The 22,583-nt window shown below is 39.0% G+C and overlaps 2 protein-coding genes across 16 annotated transcripts in view; one reads left to right on the top strand and one right to left on the bottom strand.

The window, feature by feature from the left end:
* Positions 1-2,521, top strand: part of MFF (mitochondrial fission factor) — a 31,310-nt gene extending 28,789 nt beyond the window's left edge. For all 15 annotated transcript variants that reach the window (XM_032355024.1, XM_032355025.1, XM_032355030.1 and 12 more), the window contains one exon: positions 1,666-2,521. In XM_032355024.1, coding sequence (XP_032210915.1) covers positions 1,666-1,797 — 132 coding nt within the window. In that variant the 3' untranslated portion in view covers positions 1,798-2,521. The remainder of the gene's footprint in view (positions 1-1,665) is intronic.
* Positions 2,522-9,196: 6,675 nt separating this feature from the next.
* TM4SF20 (transmembrane 4 L six family member 20) lies at positions 9,197-20,131 on the bottom strand. Its single transcript, XM_032355042.1, has 4 exons — positions 19,909-20,131; positions 14,600-14,665; positions 11,524-11,675; positions 9,197-9,604 (listed from the first exon to the last, which is right to left on the bottom strand). Exons 1-4 carry the CDS (start codon positions 20,089-20,091, stop codon positions 9,316-9,318), a joined length of 690 nt encoding a protein of 229 aa, XP_032210933.1. The 5' UTR covers positions 20,092-20,131; the 3' UTR covers positions 9,197-9,315.
* Positions 20,132-22,583: the final 2,452 nt, after the last annotated feature.

The following is a 22,583-nucleotide window of genomic DNA, read 5'->3' on the forward strand; positions in this document are numbered from 1 at the left end:
GAGGACAAAGATACAGTCATTATGAACAAGCACACACATATTTTGAGAATTTAAAAGTAGTAGAAAGCCAGCTGGGAAACTATGAGTTTCTGAGATAAGTAACAAAACGGAGTCCCAAGGAGATTCTGCAGAATTCACATTTGGGACCCTGGCGACATTAGAAGCTATGTTTCTGGAGCTGTCCTTGCCCTGTTGCCAAGTTGTGGCAACAGTGAAGTTGTGCTTCACTGAGTCTAGTCTAGGGACGAGGGACTCATGGGCCACAAAATATTATCCGTGATCAGAGTGGAATATTCAAAAGCTGCCTTGGTATTGATACTTCTCAGATGAGCCCAGATGAAAATATTTAAATGACTCAAGATCAATGGCAATTATTTTCATTGGCAATAAAGTGGATTGCTTAGTGTAAGAACTTTATATCCCATGGGACCAAATAAGCACTTCTCATTACAAATGGTTGGGAGAAGGTAGTCTTTACACACTCCTTTTTCTCTTTTCTTTTCTTTTTTTAACTGAATTAGCTCTGGGAGAAAAGTCATTGCTCAGCACTGATCAAAAGTGAAGTACTTTTTCAGGTTGTTAAAATGGTTATCTCTGCACCTCTATGTCTGGTTCGCCCATAGACTCCCATTCCTGGCCCCACCCACCCCACACCCCCAGTTTGGAGTTCTCAGTCCTTGAAATGCTAAGGATTCTGCATTATGAAAATACTCTTCCTTCAACCTCTCTAATATAATGTTAATAATCCCTTTGGCTTTTATAATGTGTTTTTCCATAGGTGTTGCAGGTTAGACTCCCCAGAAAGCAGATTCTAGGATGAAGGTTTGCACATAGAGCATTTTCTGGGAAGTGCTCCTGAGTCCGAAGGGAAGGAAAGGAAGTGGGATTGGGCAAGAGGGAAATGTTGGGCTGCAGTGTAGTCAGAACAAGGGCTGCATGTGGCCAGCCTCCTGCAGAGCTCTGAAGCTGGGGTGACCCTTTAGAATTGGAACAAGGGCTAGGCCTTTCATCTCTCACTATCTGGTTGGATACATGCTGCTGCCCCGGTAAAGGAGCATAAGTGTAGGCAAGGCAGTCGTTCAGCCCAAGGCTGTAACAGTGAGGGCCAGCAGCCAAGGGGACACTCCTAGCAGCTGGAGAATTATTAGCCTTTCAGTGCTAAAGGGTCTGAGTGACAGAGCACAGGGCCCGCTCTAATAGGTTATTTTATGAGATGCTCCCAGTCACTCAGAGAGTGGATGGAGAAGGCAATTAAAGCAGGTTAAAGATGAACAACTGAAGCTGGGTGACAGAAGCTTCTAGAAAGGAGCAGAAGCCCCCATCCTTTCTGCTGTGCTAGGCCTGCCTAAATGTGTACTTACTTGGTCTTTTTGATTGGGATAGCATGCAGTATGCAACAGTGTCCTTGGCCCACATTGAATCAGGGAAGGAAGGAAAATACATTTTTTCTGACTCAGAAATTTGGAGAAGGGAAAAGGAGAAGATTATATCTGTGAATTTAAGCTGTCATGGGTAACATTTTTTCTGCATATAGTTTATTTTGCTCCCAAAGAAACTATTCATTATTTACAAGAATTCTTTTGAAAGTCATCCTGCTTTATAAGAACCTAATTGCTCTGTGCATTAAAGTTTCTCTTTTGTTTTTTGTCGCGGTTTTTCACTTAGATAATCAAACTAAATAGACGTCTGCAACTTCTAGAAGAGGAGAACAAAGAGCGTGCTAAAAGAGAAATGGTCATGTATTCAATTACTGTAGCGTTCTGGCTTCTTAACAGCTGGCTCTGGTTCCGCCGCTAGAGGTAACCTCAGCTCTCGAAACTCGTGTCTCAACAGCTGGAAATATAAAGCATTTACAAACTTCTTTGTTTCTGTCTTTGCATTGTATGCCGTTTTATAGTCCATGCCCTGAACATGTATTTCTTCCAGAAAGGAGTGGGGAGGGACTGATACTTGCAGAAGTCAAGGTATGTTCTCTCACTCAGCTGTAGTCACTTAAAGCAGATCTGCCGTAACAAACACCTACTTAAAATTCTCCCTTTGCATGTTTTGTAAATAGGCTCTAGTTTGTTTTTTAAAAGGAATTTTTGCCTCATCAGCCCACACAATTTATTCTCCGAATGGGAGTGAGAGTGCATAGGGAATGGATTTAGAAAAGTATCTGTAGAAGAAAAATATTACTTTATTTTGTCCTGTTTCTCAAACACTGTTAGATTGGACAGTTTTGTTAATAGACCCTTTTGCATCCACATTTCAACATTAACACTTCTGAAGTCATGGTCTGGTGGCAGATTTGATAAAGCCAAGGCACTTCATGTTTACCAGTCACCTTCACTAAAGTAATTCCTAACATTTCCAGCAGTTTATCTAATATGCGTGTAAAATGTGCGTTCTTATTTTTATTTTAGTTTTGCAGATGGTTTTCTATAAAGTATGTTTTTACTAAGTCCCTGTGTGAATGATTTAAAAAACTACAGAATAAGGTACAAATGTAGTGTATTTAATAAACTGTCAACTAAAGCAATGTTTGTCGAAAAATTTTATTTCATCATATTGTTGTGTGAGCTGTATTTCATAGCATATTACCATTAATGAACCTGAGTCTTCTTGTCTCAGAAGGAAATAATGCAATTAATGACTTGGCTGGTAGCAAGAACCTACTGTGTTCCCTTTCCGATTTCCATCCCAGCAGCAGGCGCTGGTAGCATTACAGGTGGTTTTCTAAGTTGTGGTATCTGTCAGGTGCTTTGGAGGAAAACAGCTGGAGTTGTGTATGCTTTCTGCATTGTAGCATTTAGCTAAGATACTATATCTCATGAACTTTAAGTGTACCAATGAAATCAAATCCTGGGAGGCTCTAGCTCTCAGAATTATCCACCCCCCGCACCCCGGCCCGATTTTGTGTTCAGAAACAGAATTTTAGTTAGGTGTAGTATTTGCCACATATCTTCAGTATCTGAATACCTAGGTGGTCAGTGTTAGGAAAGGCAGTTGAGGGAAATTCCTTAGATAGAGGTAGATTTAGTGTTTCTGTTCTTGCTTCTCTTCCATCCTTCCAAAATAAAATACTTGGGGGAAGGATTCCTATGTTTGCTTCCTAAAGTTTACGTGAGTTTGAGGAGATTTTCTTTTTATCCATGAAAATCTTCTGCCTTTTATAACAGCCTAATGATATGATTATATTAATTTCTAGCTTTATATATATATATATATATACACACACACACACACACACACACATATATGTTTTTTTTTTTTTTACAAGGTAATTTCTGAATGATCCTCCCAATTAAAACATGAAAATAATGGATAAAATTAGCACTTCTTTTGCTGGGCAGGCATGAAAAGGATTCTTCTAGGGCCAAAAATGAAATAAAAGCAGGCATTCCAGGAGATAAGCAAATACAAAAGCTGTTTTCTCCTGTTAATTTTTACCAAACTCTGGAGTCCTAGAACTTTCTCCCTAAGTGGCTGTGCAGAGGGCAGAAGAATACAGTCCCATGTTTTATGCAAGGCACTAGCTGTGACAGGAGATTCCTGCATGAAGCTGGGACCCCAAAAGGCTACACCTTTGGTGAAAGGGTAACTAGGAAATCAACTTACCACCCAAAAGGGGATAATAAAGAAACGTGCCTTCGCCTTGTCACAGATATAAAAATAGAAGAACTTGACTTGGTCACTTGAAAGCCAAGCTATACCAGCTGGTATACTGTTACACCAGCCTCCCTCACCTGGAAGTTGTTCTATCATTGTGAGAAAGTGGTTTTGGAGTTGAGAGGAACCAATTCATTCCTGGTCCAGATGATTAAGAAACACTTGCAGATATTTGAGCTGAGCCTTTAAGTACATTTGCATGCGTATACACACACACACACACACACACACACACACACACACGATTTCAAAAAGCAGAGGATGAAGAAAAGGTTCCTGGGGCAGGGAACAGTGGGAGAAGAGTTTACAGGGAGGGTCAGTAATACAGTGCTCAACCTAACAGGCTAGTGTCCTACAACTTAAGTACAGAACTCTACCTACAGGTGTTTCTTTTTCTTTTTTTTTTTTTTTTTTTTTCTATTTCTAGGAATACTTACTGAAACAGTAGCAGGTTATTTACAGTTTGAGGGATAATTTTAGAAAAATATATTTGCATGAGAGCTTTCCTTCCTTTCTTCTATGAATATCTGTTTTCTAGCTTCTTAATTATGTTTGACTTTGAAATTGAACTCTTTGTCTGGGCTCCAAGTTCAAAAAGGCTTAATTTACTGTAACCGCTGTTTACTTACAGTGTTGTTGTGTCAATAAGTAGAAATTCATGTGTGCACCACACTGACCTCTGTAGTGAGCCGTTATAGCAGGTAGGCCACAAGCCCTGACCTTAAGAAACTGACATATTGATGGAGGAGGGCGGAAGGGAGAGGGAAAGGCTTATTAAAGAATTTGAGGATTATTACAATGATTTTGTTATGGAGGAAGAACTTGAGATATAAGCTGAAGGGTAGGAAGAGGAGTGTTTCAGATGATGGACATAGCAAAAAAAAATGAAAGTGTAAAGATTCCAAAACAAGATTGAACATGGGGGTGGCAGTGAAAAAAAGATCAGTGAGCTTTGTAAATTACTAGATGTACACTGTGTGTGTGTGTGTGTGTGTGTGTGTGTACATACATGCATTTGTAAGTTTAGGTACCAGAGCAGAGATGGCATCATCCCAAAAGACACTGAACCTCCGGTGGCCCCTAGGCTTTAGGCATTTAATCTATGGCAATCATTTCCACAAGACTAAAAGAGCAAAGAAATAACAGCCATTTCAGCTGAATTGTGCTGAATCTCTTTTGCCAACAGTCCTCTTTTGCGCTCTGACATGAGAGGCTTAAGTTTCTGTCTCTTCATGATCCTGTGGAGAACTAGGGTCATCACACGCATTTCCAAGGCAATGAGAAGATTGGATGCACCCTCACTGTTCAGTCAAGTCATGAGCAGTCATGTTCATTTCATTTGTATTTTAGTTTTACGGCTATTAGCAGTTTGGCATTCATTCAGTAAGCATTGACTCACTAAAAGCTAAGTAAAAAAGATAAGATTCATTAATTCATTTAACAGAATATTTATAATTGCCCTACTTTGTATCAGGCACTGGATTTGGCACCGAGTATACCAGGAGTGAATAAAAGAAACATATCTCTGGACTCATTGAGCTTATGGTCTTATGGGGGGAGAGTAAAATTTAGGAAACAAGCACAAATACAAGTGCTGTGGCCATTGTGATGAGTACTATCAATGGCAGAATGCTAAAGGAGAAAGTTAAGGGAAATCTTCATTAGGTGGTTAGGGAAGACCTCTCAGAAAAACGTGATGGTTGTGTTGAAGTCTGAAGGATGAAGAGGACTTAGCCAGAGAGGAGATGAATGAAGCCTGGGGACTAGGCAGAAGAGAGACCTTGCTAAGGACTGGAAGCAACAAGGAGGTTCCTCAAAAAGTTAAAGATAGACCCTACAACCCAGCAATTGCACTACTAGGTATTTATCCAAAGGATACAAAATAGTGATTTGAAGAGGCAGCTGCATCCCAATGTTTATAGCAGCAAAGTCCCCAATAGCCAAAATATGGAAAGAGCCCAGGTGTCTGTCACTGATGAATGGATAAAGAAGATGTGGGATGGATGGATGGATGGATGGATGGATGGATAGATGGATAGAGAGAAAGATACAATGGAATACTACTCTGTACAATGACAACTATAGAACACTTATGAAAGAAATTGAGGAAGGCACAAAGAAATGGAAAAACACTTCATGTTCCTGGATTGGAAGAGCAAATATTGTTCAAATGTCTATGCTAAAGCAATCTACACATTTGAAGTAATCCCTATCAAAATAATACCAGCATTTTTCAGAGATAGAATAAACAATTCTAAAATTTGTATGGAACCAGAAAAGACCGCAAATAGCCATTACGTTGAAAAAGAAAACCAAAGCTGGTGGCATCACAATTCCAAACTTCAAGCTGTATGACAAAGCTGTAATCATCAAGACAGTATGGTACTGGCACAAAAACAGACACATAAGTCAATGCAAATGAATAAAGAAATGAGAAATAGACCCACAACTCTATGGCCAGCTAATCTTCGACAAAGCAGGAAAAGAATATCCAATGGAAAAAAGACTGTCTCTTCAACAAACAGTGTTGGGAAATTGGACAACAGCATGCAGAAGAATGAAACTGGGTCACTTTCTTACACCACACACAAAAACTCAAAATGAATGAAAGACCTAAATTTGAGATAGGAATCCATCAAAATCCTAGAGGAGGACACAGGCAGCAACCTCTTTGACCTCAGCCATGGTAACTTCACACATCCAGAGGCAAGGGAAACAAAGGGGGAAATGGACTATTGGAACTTCATCAGGATAAAAGCTTAACAGCAAAGGAAACAATCAAAACTAAACGGCAACCAACAGATGGCAACCAACAGAATGAGAGAAGATATTTGCAAATGATGATGGATAAATATCTAGTATCCAGAATCTACAAAGAACTTACCAGCCTAACACCCAAAAAATAAAAACTCCAGTTAAAAACTAGAAGACAGGGACAGACATTTCTCCAAAGAAGACATACAGTTGGCTAACAGATACATGAAAAAATGCTCAACATCACTCATCGTCAGGGAGATACAAATCAAAACCATGGTGCAATACCACCTCACACCTGTCAGAATGACTCAAATTAGCAACTCAGGAAAGAGCAGATGTTGGCAAGAATGAAGAGAAAGGTGAACCCTCTTACGCTATTGGTGGGAATGCAAACTGGTACAGCCACTCTGGAAAAACAGAGTTTGGAGATTCCTCAGAAAGTTAAAAATAGAGCTACCCTATGACCCAGCAATTGCACTATTAGGTATTTGCCCAAAGGATATAAAAATGCTGATTCAGAGGGGCACATGCACCCCAATGTTTATAACAATATTATCTGCAATAGTGAAAATATGGAATGAGCTCAAATGTTCATCAACAGATCAATGGATAAAGAAGATGTGGCATAGACATACAATGGAATATTACTCAGCCATCAAGAAGGATGAAATCTCACCATTTGCAATGACATGAATGGAACTAGAAGGTATTATGCTAAGTGAAATAAGTCAGAGAAAGACAAATACCATATGATTTCAATCATGTGGAATTTAAGAAACAACAGAGGAACATAGAAGGGAGGAAAATAAAAGACGACAAACGATAAGAGACTTAACTATAGGGAACAAATGGACGGTTGCTGGAAGGGAGGGGACAGGGAGATGGGGTAACTGGGTGATGAGCATTAAGGAGGGCATGTGATGTAATGAGCACTGCATGTGATATGCAATTGATGAATCTCTAAATTATACCTCTGAAACTAATAATACACTTATACATTAACTTGAATTTTAAAAGATGTTTTTTTTTTTTTTAAAAAGCTGATGAATAAATAAATAAATGATGAGAAGGACATGGTTCCTGCTCTCTCAAATTTTCTGGTAGTAGTGGACACACAAACATTTATGTTACTTCGTGACAGGTAAGGTAACAGTGGTCTGGGTAAGTGCTAGCTTAGTTTGTTGGAATCCTGCACCCTGGGAAAGCTTTTTCAAGTAAGACACCCTGAAGCTAGACCTTAAGGATAAATAGGCCTATAAAATAGGAGTATAGGTAGAAGGTCTCTATATAGGAAATAGATTCAGGGGGAAAAAAAAAAAAAAGCCTGTGTGTGCTTCTGATGTTACTAATTTTGGGGGGCAGCTATAATGTAGGTATTGAAAATTATTTCTAGAAACTTAAGCCCAGTAAACATAAATAATTGAAGTAAAATGCAGGAATGATCACATTCAGAAAATTGGATTTTCAGTTTTGTCTTTCATAACATCTTAATATAGTAAATGCAAGTTTTTAAATTATATCTTTTAAAGATTGACATGTATAGAAAGCAGCTTTTGAATTCAGACTGGCACTTTTTTTTTTTGTAAGCATTTTTGTTTAATTGTGGAAGAATGCAAACAGGAAAATAGAAGAGTATAATGGATTACCATATACCTGTCACCTAAATATAACATTTTTCCATAGCTTTTGGCTGAAGTATTTTAAGAACATGATATTTCCCCCAAAACAGAAATACACATTTCTTTAAAAATAAGAAGATTTTCGTGTGTAACCATAAAACCATTGTCAGGACTAAAAATGTTAGCAATAATTCTTTGACATCACCTAAACCAATCTCCCCTCCCTCCCTGCCTGCCTGCCTGCCTTTCTTCCTTTCTTCCTTTCCTTCCTATCCCTTATCTATCTAAGTAGGCTCTACGCCCAACATGGGACTTGAACACATGACCCAGAGATTAAGAGTCATACATACCTCTGACTACGCCAGCCAGGCGTCCCCCTAAACCAATCCTTGTACAGGCCTCCCCAGTTACCCCCAATGAAATGAGTCTACAGAAGACATTTCATTGAATCCTGCCTCTTTGTTCTCTTAATCTGGAATCGTTCCCTCAGCCCAGCCCACCTTTTATCTTTCCTATTTATTTTCTTGTGGGAAACGGGGCTACTGTGTGTTTACTGCCCCACCTTTTGGATTTGTCTGACTATGTCCTCTTCTCCAGATTGTCTATAAGCTGGAAATTAGGTCTAAAACCATTCAGGCTATCTGTTTTGTTTTATTTTATTTTATTTTATTTTATTTTATTTTATTTTATTTTATTTTTTAGTGTAAAGAAATAAAGTTCCATATTTTCGCTTCCAGGATGACTTCTGTTCCTTCCTGTCCTCCGTCCTCCCCATCTTCGTTCTCTTTCCCCTTCCCTCCCTTCTCCCTCCACACTTGAGAATATAGAACTTAAAAATTTGAATAGTACACAAGTATCAAACGGTACAAAACAAATTGAAAACTTCTCTCCACCTTTCCCCAAAGTCAACTACTGATGATTGTTTTTGCTTTGTATATGAAAGGCTGATTTTTTTTTTTTAACACCTCAAAGATGACTTTTGGCCTAAAGTGACTGATAACAGCTTTCTAGACAGTGTTCCATTTTTGAACTTCTAAAAGAATGTCTTTTTATTTTTTTTAAAGATTTTATTTATTTATTTGAGAGAACACAAGTTGGAGGGAGGGGCAGACAGCCTGCTGAGCAGGGACCCTGATGCAGGACTTGATACCAGGACCCTGGGATCATGACCTGAGCCAAAGGCAGCCGCTTAACCAACTGAGCCACCCAGATACCTCAAGGAGTGTCTTTTAAATGCAATTCTCAAATGATTCAAAACTGCTAATATTTCCATTTTATTACCATGAAACTAAACAATTCTACTTCTCCGTTTAGTGACCCCACACAGACAGCCAAGGAAACCGATGGCCATCTGACTGAGCCCAAACAGGAGCTCCAGAATCCCCACGAGCAGTAGGCCTAAAAACACCGAGAAATGGATCACCCTGTGTTTGTTTTCTTCAGAGTCGAAGTTCAAAGTATGCTTTCTCCAGTCACTGGCTGTGACGCCATTGATGGTGAGATTATCAAAATCAGGAGGAGCGACACAAGACTCACTGAAGAACCACTGCAGATTGAAGGAGTCTGGATCAATGTCACTGAAATGAAAGAAACGACAAGAGGTTTTCAGGAATATCACTTACCATGAAAAGACTGCATCATCGTGCCCAGAAAAGGGCAAGTATACTAAAACAGCAAGTCCTTTGAAATACTATGCCCAGAAACTATAGCTAAGACCCAAGTTTCTGGTCATGTGTCCATGTATTCTGATCTCTACAAAACTCTTACTGAGTATCTGTCCCCTCCCTCAACCAGCATTTTTAGAGTACCTACTCTTGGGTTGAACCATATGAAATTTTCTGTGTTGGAAATAACTGAATATTCTTAATCTCCCATGATTCAACCTAATTATACAGGTGTTCCATTACTTGCTAAAGACATGTGAAGTAAGGTGCTCCCTGCCCCCACAGGGAGCTCAGTTCTTCCTACAAAATGGCAGCGTTGCATCTACTCTCAAACGGGCTGTGCAAATTTTACTGACAAAAGGCATGTTTAAAAAAAAAAAAAAAAGTCTGATTAAAGGGATTTGTGCCCATTGTAACAAGGTTTGGAAAATGAGAGACTTTTAACCCGAACGTGATCTACCCTAAGATGGTTGTTCCCTCAGTTTACTACCAAGTAAGGCTAAGGGGTCTTAGAGAGTTTGCATTTCTGGATACCAACAACTGACATTTATCCTGGGAAGACAACAGTATTTTTGGCACATGGAAAGGGAGTATGCTTTCTGCAGTTTGCAGCAAGCCTAGCATCAGTCTTGGAACTCTGTCTCCCCAGCTGGAGTGGCTCTCATCTCCAGAGCTTAGCCGGGTGCCCGGTGAGTTATTCTCTCCTAAGGGCTGAATGTGTAGAGCATCTGTGCTTGAAATATTTTATTTTGAACTTCAGATCTAGGAAAGGGAATTTTTTGTTTTGATTTTAATTCACAACAACTGCAGTATGCAAATTTTGAGGGATTATTCTTTTTTAGGGTAGCAGGAGAAAAGGAGGGGGAAATTTTTTTTTTTTCATGTATTTACAAAAGTGAATTCTGGTTATTTTCAAAAACTGAGCAACATATAGATAAGCGAGAATTAGATTGTTCTTTTCTTCCAGTTTTACAGACTGTGCCTAGATTCAGGCACAGAACCATCTTTCAAGTCTGAAATGAGCCACTTACAAGTAACTCCTCTATATTGTCACTATATGAGTTAAACTTGATTCATTCCCATGCCTGCAGTATATTTATAGTACATCTGCATGAATCCATCAACTGCTTTTGTTTCTTTTAGGGCTTATAAGTAAGGCTCTAGATTTTATGTATTGTGTTTTTATTCATTTTTTAAATTATAAAAGTAACATATGCTTAGGGCTTAGAAACTGAGTTTGGAAGTGTAGAAATACAGTGCTCCCTTCACTCCTCCAGGGCATCCTCTATAACCATTCTCAAAAAAAAAAAAAAGTTTCTGGCATATATTTCTAGAAATTCTTTAGACACATATATACTTGCAGCCACAGATTTTTTTTTTTTTAAAGATTTTATTTATTTATTTGACAGAGAGAGATCACAAGTAGGCAGAGAGGCAGGCAGAGAGAAAGGAAGGAGCAGGCTCCCTGCTGAGCAGAGAGCCCGATGTGGGGCTCAGTCCCAGGACCCTGAGATCATGACCTGAGCCAAAGGCAGAGGCTTTAACCTGCTGAGCCACCCAGGCGCCCCGGCAGCCACAGATTTTTAAAAGACAAGGATAAACCATCTGAGTCAACTACTCCTTCTAGACAAGATTCCTGCCCCCCACCACCCCACAAACCATTCTGAGTGGTTCTTCCATTTCTATGAGGTTGTGCCAATTGAGATTAATGTGCTAAATCCCTAAGAACCTGTGTTCCAGTCATTCCATCAAAGAACAACGTGTCAGCACCCACTATTCTCATGGAGCTAGCTGAAGCATGTGAGACAATCTGTGAAAATCAGGATACTCACCTCAAATTTTTGAATGAAAATTCACAATTGAAAGTGCTGTTCTCTTGAGAGTTACAAATGAGAGGACCTTCCGAGAGAGCCAGGATAGATACCAACATGCAATACACAGCACCAATGACCGTGATGACATTCAGAAGTGATGACAGAAACATCTGGAAAACAAAGAAGAAGCACTGGTGTATGTTCTCACGTGTTCCTGGACTATTTCGAGACTCAGCAGCACATGCAGACTTCTGACCAACTGCTGCTGGTCTCTGGTGCCCCTGTGGTCCTAGGTCTTAAGATCTCCATTTGATTAGGTCTGATTTATCAAAGAACAAAGAGGGCAAAGTCTCTGCCATTTGATTAGACTTACTAAAAGATTGTTGGGCTTGCTACTGTTTTTGGAAAATCTGTACCTTTTTACACCCTGAGCCTTGTCCACTTCAAGGGACCACTGACATCTAGTACCTCCTCCCCATTCTGTGTACTCCCTACTTCACAGAACCTGGTCTAGATCTTAACCACCACATTTTGGCATCTGGTCTCCTGACTCCCAAATCTTTCATCCAGATTTGGCCCTAATGCTATGAAAGGTCAGTGGTCCCCATTCTGCTGAGATCAGTCAGTAGCGTCATGTTAAGCACAGAGCTTCTCAACCTCAATACTGCCAACATTGGGCATTTTGTTTTGGGGCCTTTCCTGTACATTCTGGATTGTTTGGCAGCATCGCTGGTCTCTACTCCACTAGATACCAGTAGCTGTCCCTCCAAAGTGTTGACAGCCAAAAGTGACCTGGACACTGCTGAATGTCCCTCTGGGGGGCAGAACTGCTCCAGTGGAGAACCATGTTGTGTCAGGGAGAAAAACTGTAAGCCTTTAAGCACCTTTCATTTCATGAGTGAGAGTCAGAGAAAGCAGGAAAAAAGCATGAAATTTGCCAATAGGAAATGTTATGGCCCAAATGAAAGTCGGTATATGTGTATGCTTTTCAGAAAAAAAAGCTCTGTGTTGTTTCAGTGAAGTTGTTAGTCAATGATAATTATGAGTTAAAATATGCAGAGATGAAGGAATACTTGTCCTTTTCCTTGGGTCCGATAATACTGCCACTTCCAGAGGGTTCAGGAGACGTGGCTTTAATGAGTAGGCAGAATAAGGGGCTTCTTTCTGTACCTCATGCATGTTGTTGCATATATTATCTCATTTAACCCTTTCAATAACCCCAAGAGATAGATACTACTATTCCCACTTTAAGGATGAGAAAAATATAATTCAGGGAGGTTGGCAAACTTGTCAGAATCTCACAACTGGGAAATGCTTGTGCTCAGATTTTAATCACTACATCAGAATTCTTCGAGTTAAAGCAGAGAATGATGGATTTGGAGTCTAATTCAAAATCAGATTCTTTCACACTACTGTGGCCTGTGCAAGTTACTTAATTTGCTCACCAAGAAGTGCACTATTTATATTTTGGTCATTTATTCTTTCTAACTTCTTACCACTACAAAGGGGCCTGGCTTTAGAATGTGCTCTTGGGGATCTAAATTCCCCCAAGTGGGGGGTTTATGTAAATAACTCAGCAAAACCATGAAAATTCCAATAACTTTCAAGGTTGGTATGGGGGAGCAAAACCTGCAGAGTTAAGCCCAACACCTGCATGAAAAGGTGTCTTGCTTCTTCACAACTTACTGTCCTCCAAGGACAGAAGAAACTTAAGTGATCATTGAAAAGATAACTTGTCATTAAAGGTATGTAGGGGGGAAAGATTCTTAAGGGAAATATGATTTGAGACAAAAATCTATAGAAGTGTTCTGATATTTTAGAGTTCAGGGATTTAGATATAGCTCAAGATATCTTTCTCAAGAATGTAAGTACAATATAGAGGTAATAAAAAGTCAACTGCAAATTATAAGTTAAAAAGAAAAGTACCAGAGAGGAGAAACTGAAAACTAGTATTTATTAAATTTCTATGGTATATAAGGAACAAAGATGTAGTATCAACAATTAACAAAGTAATTATAATCCTAGATAAGTATCAAGTGTCAGAAAAGGGTACTTTTTAAAAATATAAATATTAATACAGATATAAATATGCACACTTTTAAACCCTAGCTCTCACCCCTGGGATCATATTAGAATCACCTATATTGGTTTTGAAAAATACTGAATCTCTGGGGGCCACCAGGCATTGATATTTTTAAGATTGTTCTGGGTGACTCTGATGTTCTCATAAGGCTGAGCACCATAAAACCTCAAGATCATCCAGGAATATTTACTATGACGGCTTGTTTATTGATCCAGCCCACCACTCCTTAGAGAATAATGAGAGACCTCAGTGTTGCTTATAACAACAACCCTGGCATATATAGTGTAAATATTGTGAATTTTGGAGCCTGGTGGATTTGGACAAAAATTCACCTACTTATTAGCTGTGCTACCCTGGCAAATTATTTGCTTTCTCTGAGCATCAATTTCTCAATCAATGAAACAGACACCATAATATTTCCCACTTAGTGGTTTTGAGAGAATTAAGCAAGATTGTAGCGTTGGAAGGGTTCCGACCATAATAACGTTAGGCTAATAAATATTCACTTCCTTTACTTTTAACTTAGTTACAATTTTATACTTAATGAGTACACAGTAAATGTTTGAAAATAAATAACCATTGTCTCCTTTAACTGGATAAGGACAATTATTTTGATCGTAGCAAACCAATCTTTCATAGAATTGAGGATACACTTTCCCAAAGTCTTTTACATACACTACGAAAATGACAAGTATTTGAGAATTATGAAATTGATTACAGCTCCGGGTATAACTTCCGAATCTCCTTTCTTTGAAAGCCTTTAGGTTATTGAAACTGGAGATTGAGGAAAGGTCTGAAGACTGACTCGAAAGCTTAATTCTTATGGGGAAAAAAAGAAAAAAGATAAACTTCGCACTTTCCATATTATCATATAATTACTGTAAATTGCATGTTTCTATGACTGTGGTCCTGCCACTGTTGGGCAGTTAGTGATGACTCGGGAAGCTTTGCTGCTGTGTCAGTAACTGAATGTTCCTGTGCTTTGGCTCGAGGCCGATGGTCCATACTCACTCCAGTTCTGTTGTTGCAGCACGCTCTTTTTCTTGCTGCCAAGGACATTGTTGTTGCTGGAATGACCTGGAAATCACATCAACAGGAAAGATGAATATGATTTCTTCTCATCAGATGAGAAAAGCAGTCATCTCCACCTCCCAGCAGTTGTGGGAAATCAAGGCTCAAGGGAACAAAAGGGGAAATTTGGCAATATCCCTTGATCTTGTGCACTTTGGGATCCCCATTTCAAACACAAAGATTAAAGTGGGGAAGGGCTGGGGCATTTCAGGACAACAGCTTCAAACTCTTCCATCTACATTCTTACTTGACTTTCATCTTTAGAGAGAATTGGATTTTAAATGGATTAGAGTGAGTTAGTTATTCATTATTTTGGAAGGAATGTTTCTGAAAGAATTGTTTGCATCATCCAAATTTTCCCTTTTTTCTTTCTTCCTCTTCTTCTTTTTTTTTTTTTTTTTTGTTACTATAATCTATGACCACTTATTCCATTTCCCAAAAATTGTATAAATTAATCTGGCAAGAACCCAGAAAGGAAACTGCCTGACAGTTGGGAACTACGAATTCTGTCACCACCCTCTCCCACTTCTGAATTTCCCTCCTACCCTCAGGGTCACCACCATCTTGCCAGTCGCCAAATTTATGTCCGGAGCATTATTTTTTTTTAAAGATTTTATTTATTTATTTGACACAGAGAGATCTCAAGTAGGCAGAGAGGCAGGCAGGGAGAGAGGAAGGGAAGCAGGCTCCCTGCTGAGCAGAGAGCACAATGTGGGGCTGGATCCCAGGACCCTGAGAACATGACCTGAGCCAAAGGCAAAGGCTTAACCCACTGAGCCACCCAGGCGCCCCCAGAGAATTATTTTTGGTTCCACATTCTCCTTTCTGCTCATGTATCCATGACAGGTCATGACCTCACTTTACACTGCTGTTTGGGAAAACTGCATATAGTGCCTTCTATGTCAAGGGAGATGTACATCATTGAGGAAAACTGTGAGAAATGATGCCACATTCTCAGGATTAGGTTTCAATTTTGAGTAATATCCACTCAGCAGTTATGACTAGAAATTCTTACTGGAAAAAAGTTTGTAACATTGAAGAGTGAAATGTAAATAATTTCCTTCCACTGTAGAAATTTTAGCCATGAGCTTTTCCTGCTCTCTCAGCACAACTGCCCTAAAGCAGCTCTCTCTTTTTCCTCCCACTCTTGTTTTCTAATGTTTTATTGAGTTCTAACAACAGGCCAGCTACTGTTGTAGGTGTTGAACATGGTTCAGTTCATTCCAGCTTCAGAACAATCCCATGAGGTGGGCGCCGGTATTACGCCCAGTTCACCAATGAGAAAACTGAGACACAAGTTTGAGTGACTGGCCTATGAAAGTGGATGAGTTGGGGACCCAAATCTAGGCACTTGGGGGCCAGAGCCCAGAGGCTCAACCATGATTCTACACTGGGCAATTCTGATAGATCTCCCCTCCTCCATACGGTCTATTCATTCTTATCCTTCCCCTTCCCCAGCTCCACCTGGCTCATCTCATCGTCTTCCTCTTACTGCTCTTTCCCTGATACTTCTTTTCAAGCCCACATACACCTTTGTTCTTTTAGACCAGGTCTAAGATTTACATCTTACAAGGCAGCCTCCCTGACAGACTTTACCCCGCTCTAACCATGGGCTGACTCCATGTCACGTGTGGAGAACGCGGTATTGTTCTCAAGCTTTGCTTATATATTGCCCTGAACACCAACACTGTTATAATTCAGGGGGCACATGGATGTATGACAGCCCAGCCACTCTGAGGCATAGCTGAGAGCCCAGAAGAAAAGGAAAATAAATTAGTTTAGCTCTCAAATAGGTGTCAGCATTCATGGACTAAACTTCTTTTGTTGTACTCACAGGCTCCTGTCTTCTGGACTTAAGAAGAAATAATTCAGAACAGAAACTGGCAAGCTGTGGGCCACCATCTTTTTTAATAAATAAAGTTTTATTAGAATACAGCCATGCCCATTCACTTACATATTGTACGTGGCTGCTTTCACACATCAATGGCACAACTGAATGGTTATGAGAGAGACTGGATGGCGAAGCTTCAAATACTCACTATCTGGCTCTTTATAGAAAAAGTTTCCCAACCCCTGATTTAGAAATGTAATGAGTCCATTAAAGTTGACACAACATTAAGTTACAGCTTAAATGGATAAATCCTTCCCTTTTCCTTATCAATGTAAATTAAACTCTAACTTTCTGAAAGATTAATTTATTTCAGAGATGCTGAACATTTACTTTCATAGTTCTTTTCCTTTGCAAACGTGTTTTATAAAGTAACAGTGGCCTGTGGTATATGAATCCTCACCCAGTTGACTTCATGACATCTTAACACATCTTTGTTCCATTCTTATGTGTAACTTGATAATTCACTGTATTTCAACCATTTTGCCCATTCAAAGTTTCGGAACTAAGATGGACAATAAAATGTGATTTTTTTTTTTTTTAGTTATCTCTATAACCAATGCAGGACTCGAAACCACAACCTGGAGATAAAGAGTTGCACCTTCCACCAACTGAACAGGCACCCCTGAATTGTACAATATGTATGTGTGTACATATGTAACTAAGTTATAATAAGTTTTCCAGATAATATCCTGTGAAAATGAGTAATGAACTACTCTTTCTCTTCAATTCCTAAGTACATTTAAATGCATGAGTTTTTGTGAAATCAAAAATCTTGATAGACTTTTATTTTTATAAAAAAGTATTTTTCATTTTTTCTTATACATACCCATACTTTTATCCAGTTTTAAAAGTAAGGTAGTATATGATTTTACAAATGAAGTACAAGAAAGCTTTTAGATCATTAAAATACTGATAGAAGGCAAACTTTCGGGATTTTCCTAAGTACTTGAACATGACAGTAAAACACAAAGCCATAGCTCATCATGAATATAAAAACTACAATTTGAAAGTTCTTGTCATACTTAATATCTTCTAATTTTGGTTAACATTCAACAATTTGTTCTATGTTTAGACTTTAATAATTGATAAATTATCATTATGTAAGAAGTACACTCAATGAATAAGCATGATTAAGATCAGACTTTCAACCAATCTCATATAATAATAAAATGACCTTTATATTTTTTAGAGGAAACATTTCAAGTCTTTCTTTTTAGTGCCTGGAAAAAAAAAATGTATTGATTTTCCACGTAATAGTTGATAATTGAAGATAATTACGGAACATCTCTTAGTCATGGTTTCAAAAGATGAAAAGGTTCTCTTCTCTTTTCACTGAATCATAAAACCATAAAATGATTGTGCATTTTATGAAGTAATCAATAATGAATTCCATAGTTATTATCAGCTACCTCCTGTAAAATCGCCAGTTTATGAAGAACATTTAAAATGCCATAACAATTTTAGAAAATTTCAAGAACTCTGACAAGAGTGCTATCACAAACAGTGAATGCTTCCTTATTAACTTTTCTGTGTGTTTACAAGTATATGAAGAGTTCAGTATTTTGGATGATTCCCTTTGAAAAAGATACTCTTCTACATTCTGTTTATAGTCAAGGATCATGAAAATGTACCTGTACTCTGAGACCTTCTATCACCTACCCGTTTGCTTGTGAGCCTAGTCTAGAGTTTGAGGCTCAGTCTATAAAACAACTATTGAAATTTTCAAGGAGTTGTTTACTGCCTCGATGACATTCTACAATACTGCGTAATAGAGATCCCTCATGTGATTCCAGATCTTCATTAATATTTATTGAGGATCATAAAGTAAATGTAGTCATAGAACAAGGAAGTCCAGATTTTCTGGAACTGTTTTACAGATTTATATCACCTTCCTATGCTTCAGTTTCCTGGCCACTTAAATTTATGGAGAAGGTTATGGATTTTGTCTTTCCCCTTTGTCAACAGGAGACAGACGTTGAGGATTATGGTGGTAATACTGGTGGAAAACAGAACCTTGGAATCAGATAAATCTGGAATTGAGTTTCACACCTACTATGTGCCTTTTTAACATTCCTAACCTACTGCTTGCTGATCTGTTAAAATACAAATGTTAGTATCTGCTTAGCCAGATTATTAAATGAAATGAGATAGTATAAAGTGTGAACCGTAGCTGGCACTCAACAGAACTCTCTGTGGGCCCTTCTCTGTGTCTTCACCTCTTCATCTTCCTTCCCTCCTCCCACTGACAAAAACACACATAGAATGTAGGTATGTACCATCACCACCTTATGCTCTGTTATTGCTAGCAAGACATTGTTTTTAACTGAGATGGGGTTCATACTAGAACCAATTTATACTTAAAGCGACATGAGTCATTCTACATGGATTGTTTTCACACAATCCATGATGAACTTCTAGCTAGATGAACTTCTAGTGGCTTCATGGAAATTGCCATTATTGGTTAGACTTAGCCAGCTGCTCCTGGCTTCTGGTCTAAGCAAGATGCATGGAAGCTCATGCTACTTAAGTAGAGGAAGCTTCTAGAAAGGCAGAAAGCAGACACAAATGTTGGCAGTTGCATCATAGTTGAGCACTGTTGCTCACTTCCTCTTAGCCTGGAAGAAAACTCTCAGGGTTGTTTGAAGAAATAGCCCTTCTACCTAAAGCAAGGTGAATAGATTGCTCACAACGTTAAAGGGAAAGAAACCATCGACTTTGGGGGAATGCTTCCTAAGATGGCCTTTTGGTGCCAGAGTGGTCTCCACTCCAGTGTGCCAGCCAAAGGATAAATTTTTACCTAAAGTTTAACACGTAATGACCCAAGAGCACTTCCACAGAAGTCGGGGATAAGACCAGCAGCAGTGACTTATCATCACTGAAACACACACACACACACACACACACACACACACACATCCACACAAAAGTTCATTTCTCTGACATTAATCAGACTCCCTTGGGTAGCACTTCCCACTCCCGTATTCTGTGAATACTTTGAGACTAGTATTGGCAAAGGAAAGCTGAGGGGAAGGATTCAAAACATCTTGAACACTAACTATAAAGCTTAGAATAATGGCTAACACATGTGAAGATATGATAGATAGCAATCCAACAAACTTTTATCAAATTATTAATTTTGTTGCCCAAGCTCCCTAGTCCATACCACCATTTATTTAAATCTACTTAAATTTTCATTCTTCACTGATGCCAGTGAATTAATACCATTAATACCATTCCACTGCTCCTGACGATATCCTCAGCCAAGGCATAGCCCACCATCAAGCTGAAAGATGGTGTTTGGGAGTTTGGTAAAATAGGCAGCCCTTTCCCCAAATCAAGCCAAATAAATGTTACTCACCATCACACCTGCTCCTATAATCCCTGGGAACCACCACTCAAAGCAAGAGATGGGGTTGTGAAAAACTTTGCCTTCATCCACAAAGTTTAAAATGAGAGGAATTGCATTGAGAACTATTCCCAATATAAGTAGAAGCAATAAGCTGAATCCATTGCAGGATGTCCATCCCTCACAACAGGTCATGGTCACCCCCTGGTTCAATGAGAAATCCTGTCAGTGTGGCTGCTGGTGTGGCACTGTCTTGCCTTCTACCCTGAGCCTTCTAGTTAAAGTTTAGAACTTATGAAAAATAACTGTGTAAAGTTCAGAGTCCATCCAGGAAGGCAGGGCATTATTATGAGAACTGGTAGAGGAAGTAAGTTGGTTTTCTTTCTTTCCTTCTTTCTTTCTTTCTTTTTTTTTTTTTTGTAGTTTGTTAAATATTTATTAACGACAACGATTTATAGTTTACACAAAATATATTTCCTTGATAATACACAAAAATTTCCTGATAATGGTTACTAAAAACAGCTACTCCCATCCTCCCAACATGTCCACCCCAATATTCAATCTACAGTGGCTTAATCCAGAAATGTAATCCAGTAAGACTGAAGATAAAACACTTCAGGTCCTGGGCAAGGTAATAAAATATGTGTAAGCCTTCTGGACCCTTGGGTTGACTGACATCAGTAAGATAGCCAATTTTTGATGTTGTCGAAGAAGTGTGTTCATGTCCAATAACAATTTCAGCTTCCTGCCAGTGCAACCTATCAAGAGGAGGCCACAGAGCACCATCTCTGGCTGCCAGTGCAGCCTATCAAGAGGAGACCACAGACCACCATCTCTGGTTATCACACTGCTGTCAATTATTGTCCTCAGCATCTCCGTCACACTTTCATGTACGTACGTAAGCCTGATCATGACATCATTTGTGTAATTGCTGTTGTTGGTACATCTCAATTTCCCATCAGATGGGAACTGATGCAGGAACACATGGTCAAACTTGCCCTTGTTACCCACTTAATAATGCAGATAAAGGTCACTCTTCACAGCTCCATAGGGGATGGAAGGTGGGAAAAAAATCTCTAGTATCTGTTAGATACATTTATGCAAGAAAATAAAGAGATGAAAACCAAAAAAAAAAAAAAAAAAAAAAGCAAAGAAGAAAAAGGATGGTCTTAAGATATGTCTCCTTAATACCTTTTACTAGTATGCCTTATAAAAACTAAAAACAAGAATATCCATTTTATATAAAGTATGTTTTCCTGTATGCTCACATACACAAAATTTTTTAAAAATCTGAAGTCATATTATTCCAGTCTTATAGACAAATCCAGTTAGAAGTGGCCCGTCTAAGGCTGGTGGGAGTTTCTGTTAACACTGAAGACCGGCAGTGTTCAAGTATAGAAACCAGAATGAAACAGGAATATGAGAAAGATGGAGGCACAGAACATCATGTCTTATTTTCTTCGAACCTTGAGCACTTACTTGGTTATGCACAGTACATTTCTGGTCTGGGGCTACATGTTGTCTCCCTACTACTTTGTGAGTGCCTCAAGAAAAATTCCACCCATTGGGATAGCCTTTTAAATACCAAAGTTCTCACTCATACTAATTGGCCATCATAGATCACCAAGAGGGCTCTGCTCACCGTTGTTACTGAGAGATTCAGGGGTGCAAATCTATCCCAGCTTTCACAGTTGTGGAGTCAGAGTAAAAAGATGTGGTGAGTCTTAACATTTTTTTTTTGTCCAGAAGAGCCACATCATGTCTTTTCACACTTTCTTAGCCAAATGGTCACTCGGTTATGCTTGGGTTCAAGTGCATGATGAAATACAAACTGATATGTGTCTAGAAGAGAGTCAAACATTATGCAGCTCTAATACCTACCTTGCCTTCCTCCTGCTGCTGAGTAATTGGCTTTGCAGCCCAGGGCATGGTTTCAACAGATGCTGTTGGGAATGACGAATGGAAGGATGCGTGAATGCAGAAGTGGGGTCAATACAACCCATAAGCTCAGGTGTCATGGTCTTGGAGAAGAGCACGCCAACCTGTAGAAGCAGGAGGGCACACTGTGTGGGTTCCACTGGCCAACCCTGAAACATCAGTTCTGGTTTCCAGTTCCACACAAATTAAGACTACCCCAACCATCAGAAACAAAAATAAAAAATTATAAAATTAAGTTAAGAAAAGAATACTGCACCCATCACCATAGCACATCACGGATAATGATGGAAGGAACGCCGGGATGGAAGATCACACTACAGTGGCGCTGAGTGAAAGGGGGGTACTTCCATCATATGATTTGTATACTTCTGCAAGCTTGAGCTATCTAGAATAATTTCATATTTATTTTATAAAAATTAATGATTACTTGGGGCACCTGGGTGGCTCAGTTGGTTAACGTTTGACTCCTTATATCAGTTCAAGTCTTGATCTCGGAGTCATAAGCTCAAGCCCCACACCGGGCTCTGTGCCAGGCTTGGAGCCTTCTTAGAACAAAACAAAACAAAGCAACAACAACAACAAAACTACCACCCCCTTGAATTATACAAATTATATGACTATAGAATTATAATAATATATAAGTAAATTATATATTTATTACTGAGATGACTGCATGGGAAAGGCAGTTACTTATTTTCAGATGTGGACTTTGCGATTTTAAATCCTTTCCTATCTTCACAAGGAGCTGA

The sequence above is a fragment of the Mustela erminea genome, chromosome 8, assembly GCF_009829155.1.
Source record: "Mustela erminea isolate mMusErm1 chromosome 8, mMusErm1.Pri, whole genome shotgun sequence".
Classification (NCBI taxonomy): domain Eukaryota; kingdom Metazoa; phylum Chordata; class Mammalia; order Carnivora; family Mustelidae; genus Mustela; species Mustela erminea.

Coding starts and splice junctions, on each gene's coding strand:
- TM4SF20 (XM_032355042.1), bottom strand. CDS start 20,091: ATGACCTGTTGTGAGGGATGGACATCCTGCAATGGATTCAGCTTATTG. Junction 11,676..14,599: donor GCTGCAACAACAGAACTGGA/GTGAGTATGGAC, acceptor TTTGTTTTCCAG/ATGTTTCTGTCATCACTTCT. Junction 9,605..11,523: donor TTTTCATTCAAAAATTTGAG/GTGAGTATCCTG, acceptor CTTTCATTTCAG/TGACATTGATCCAGACTCCT.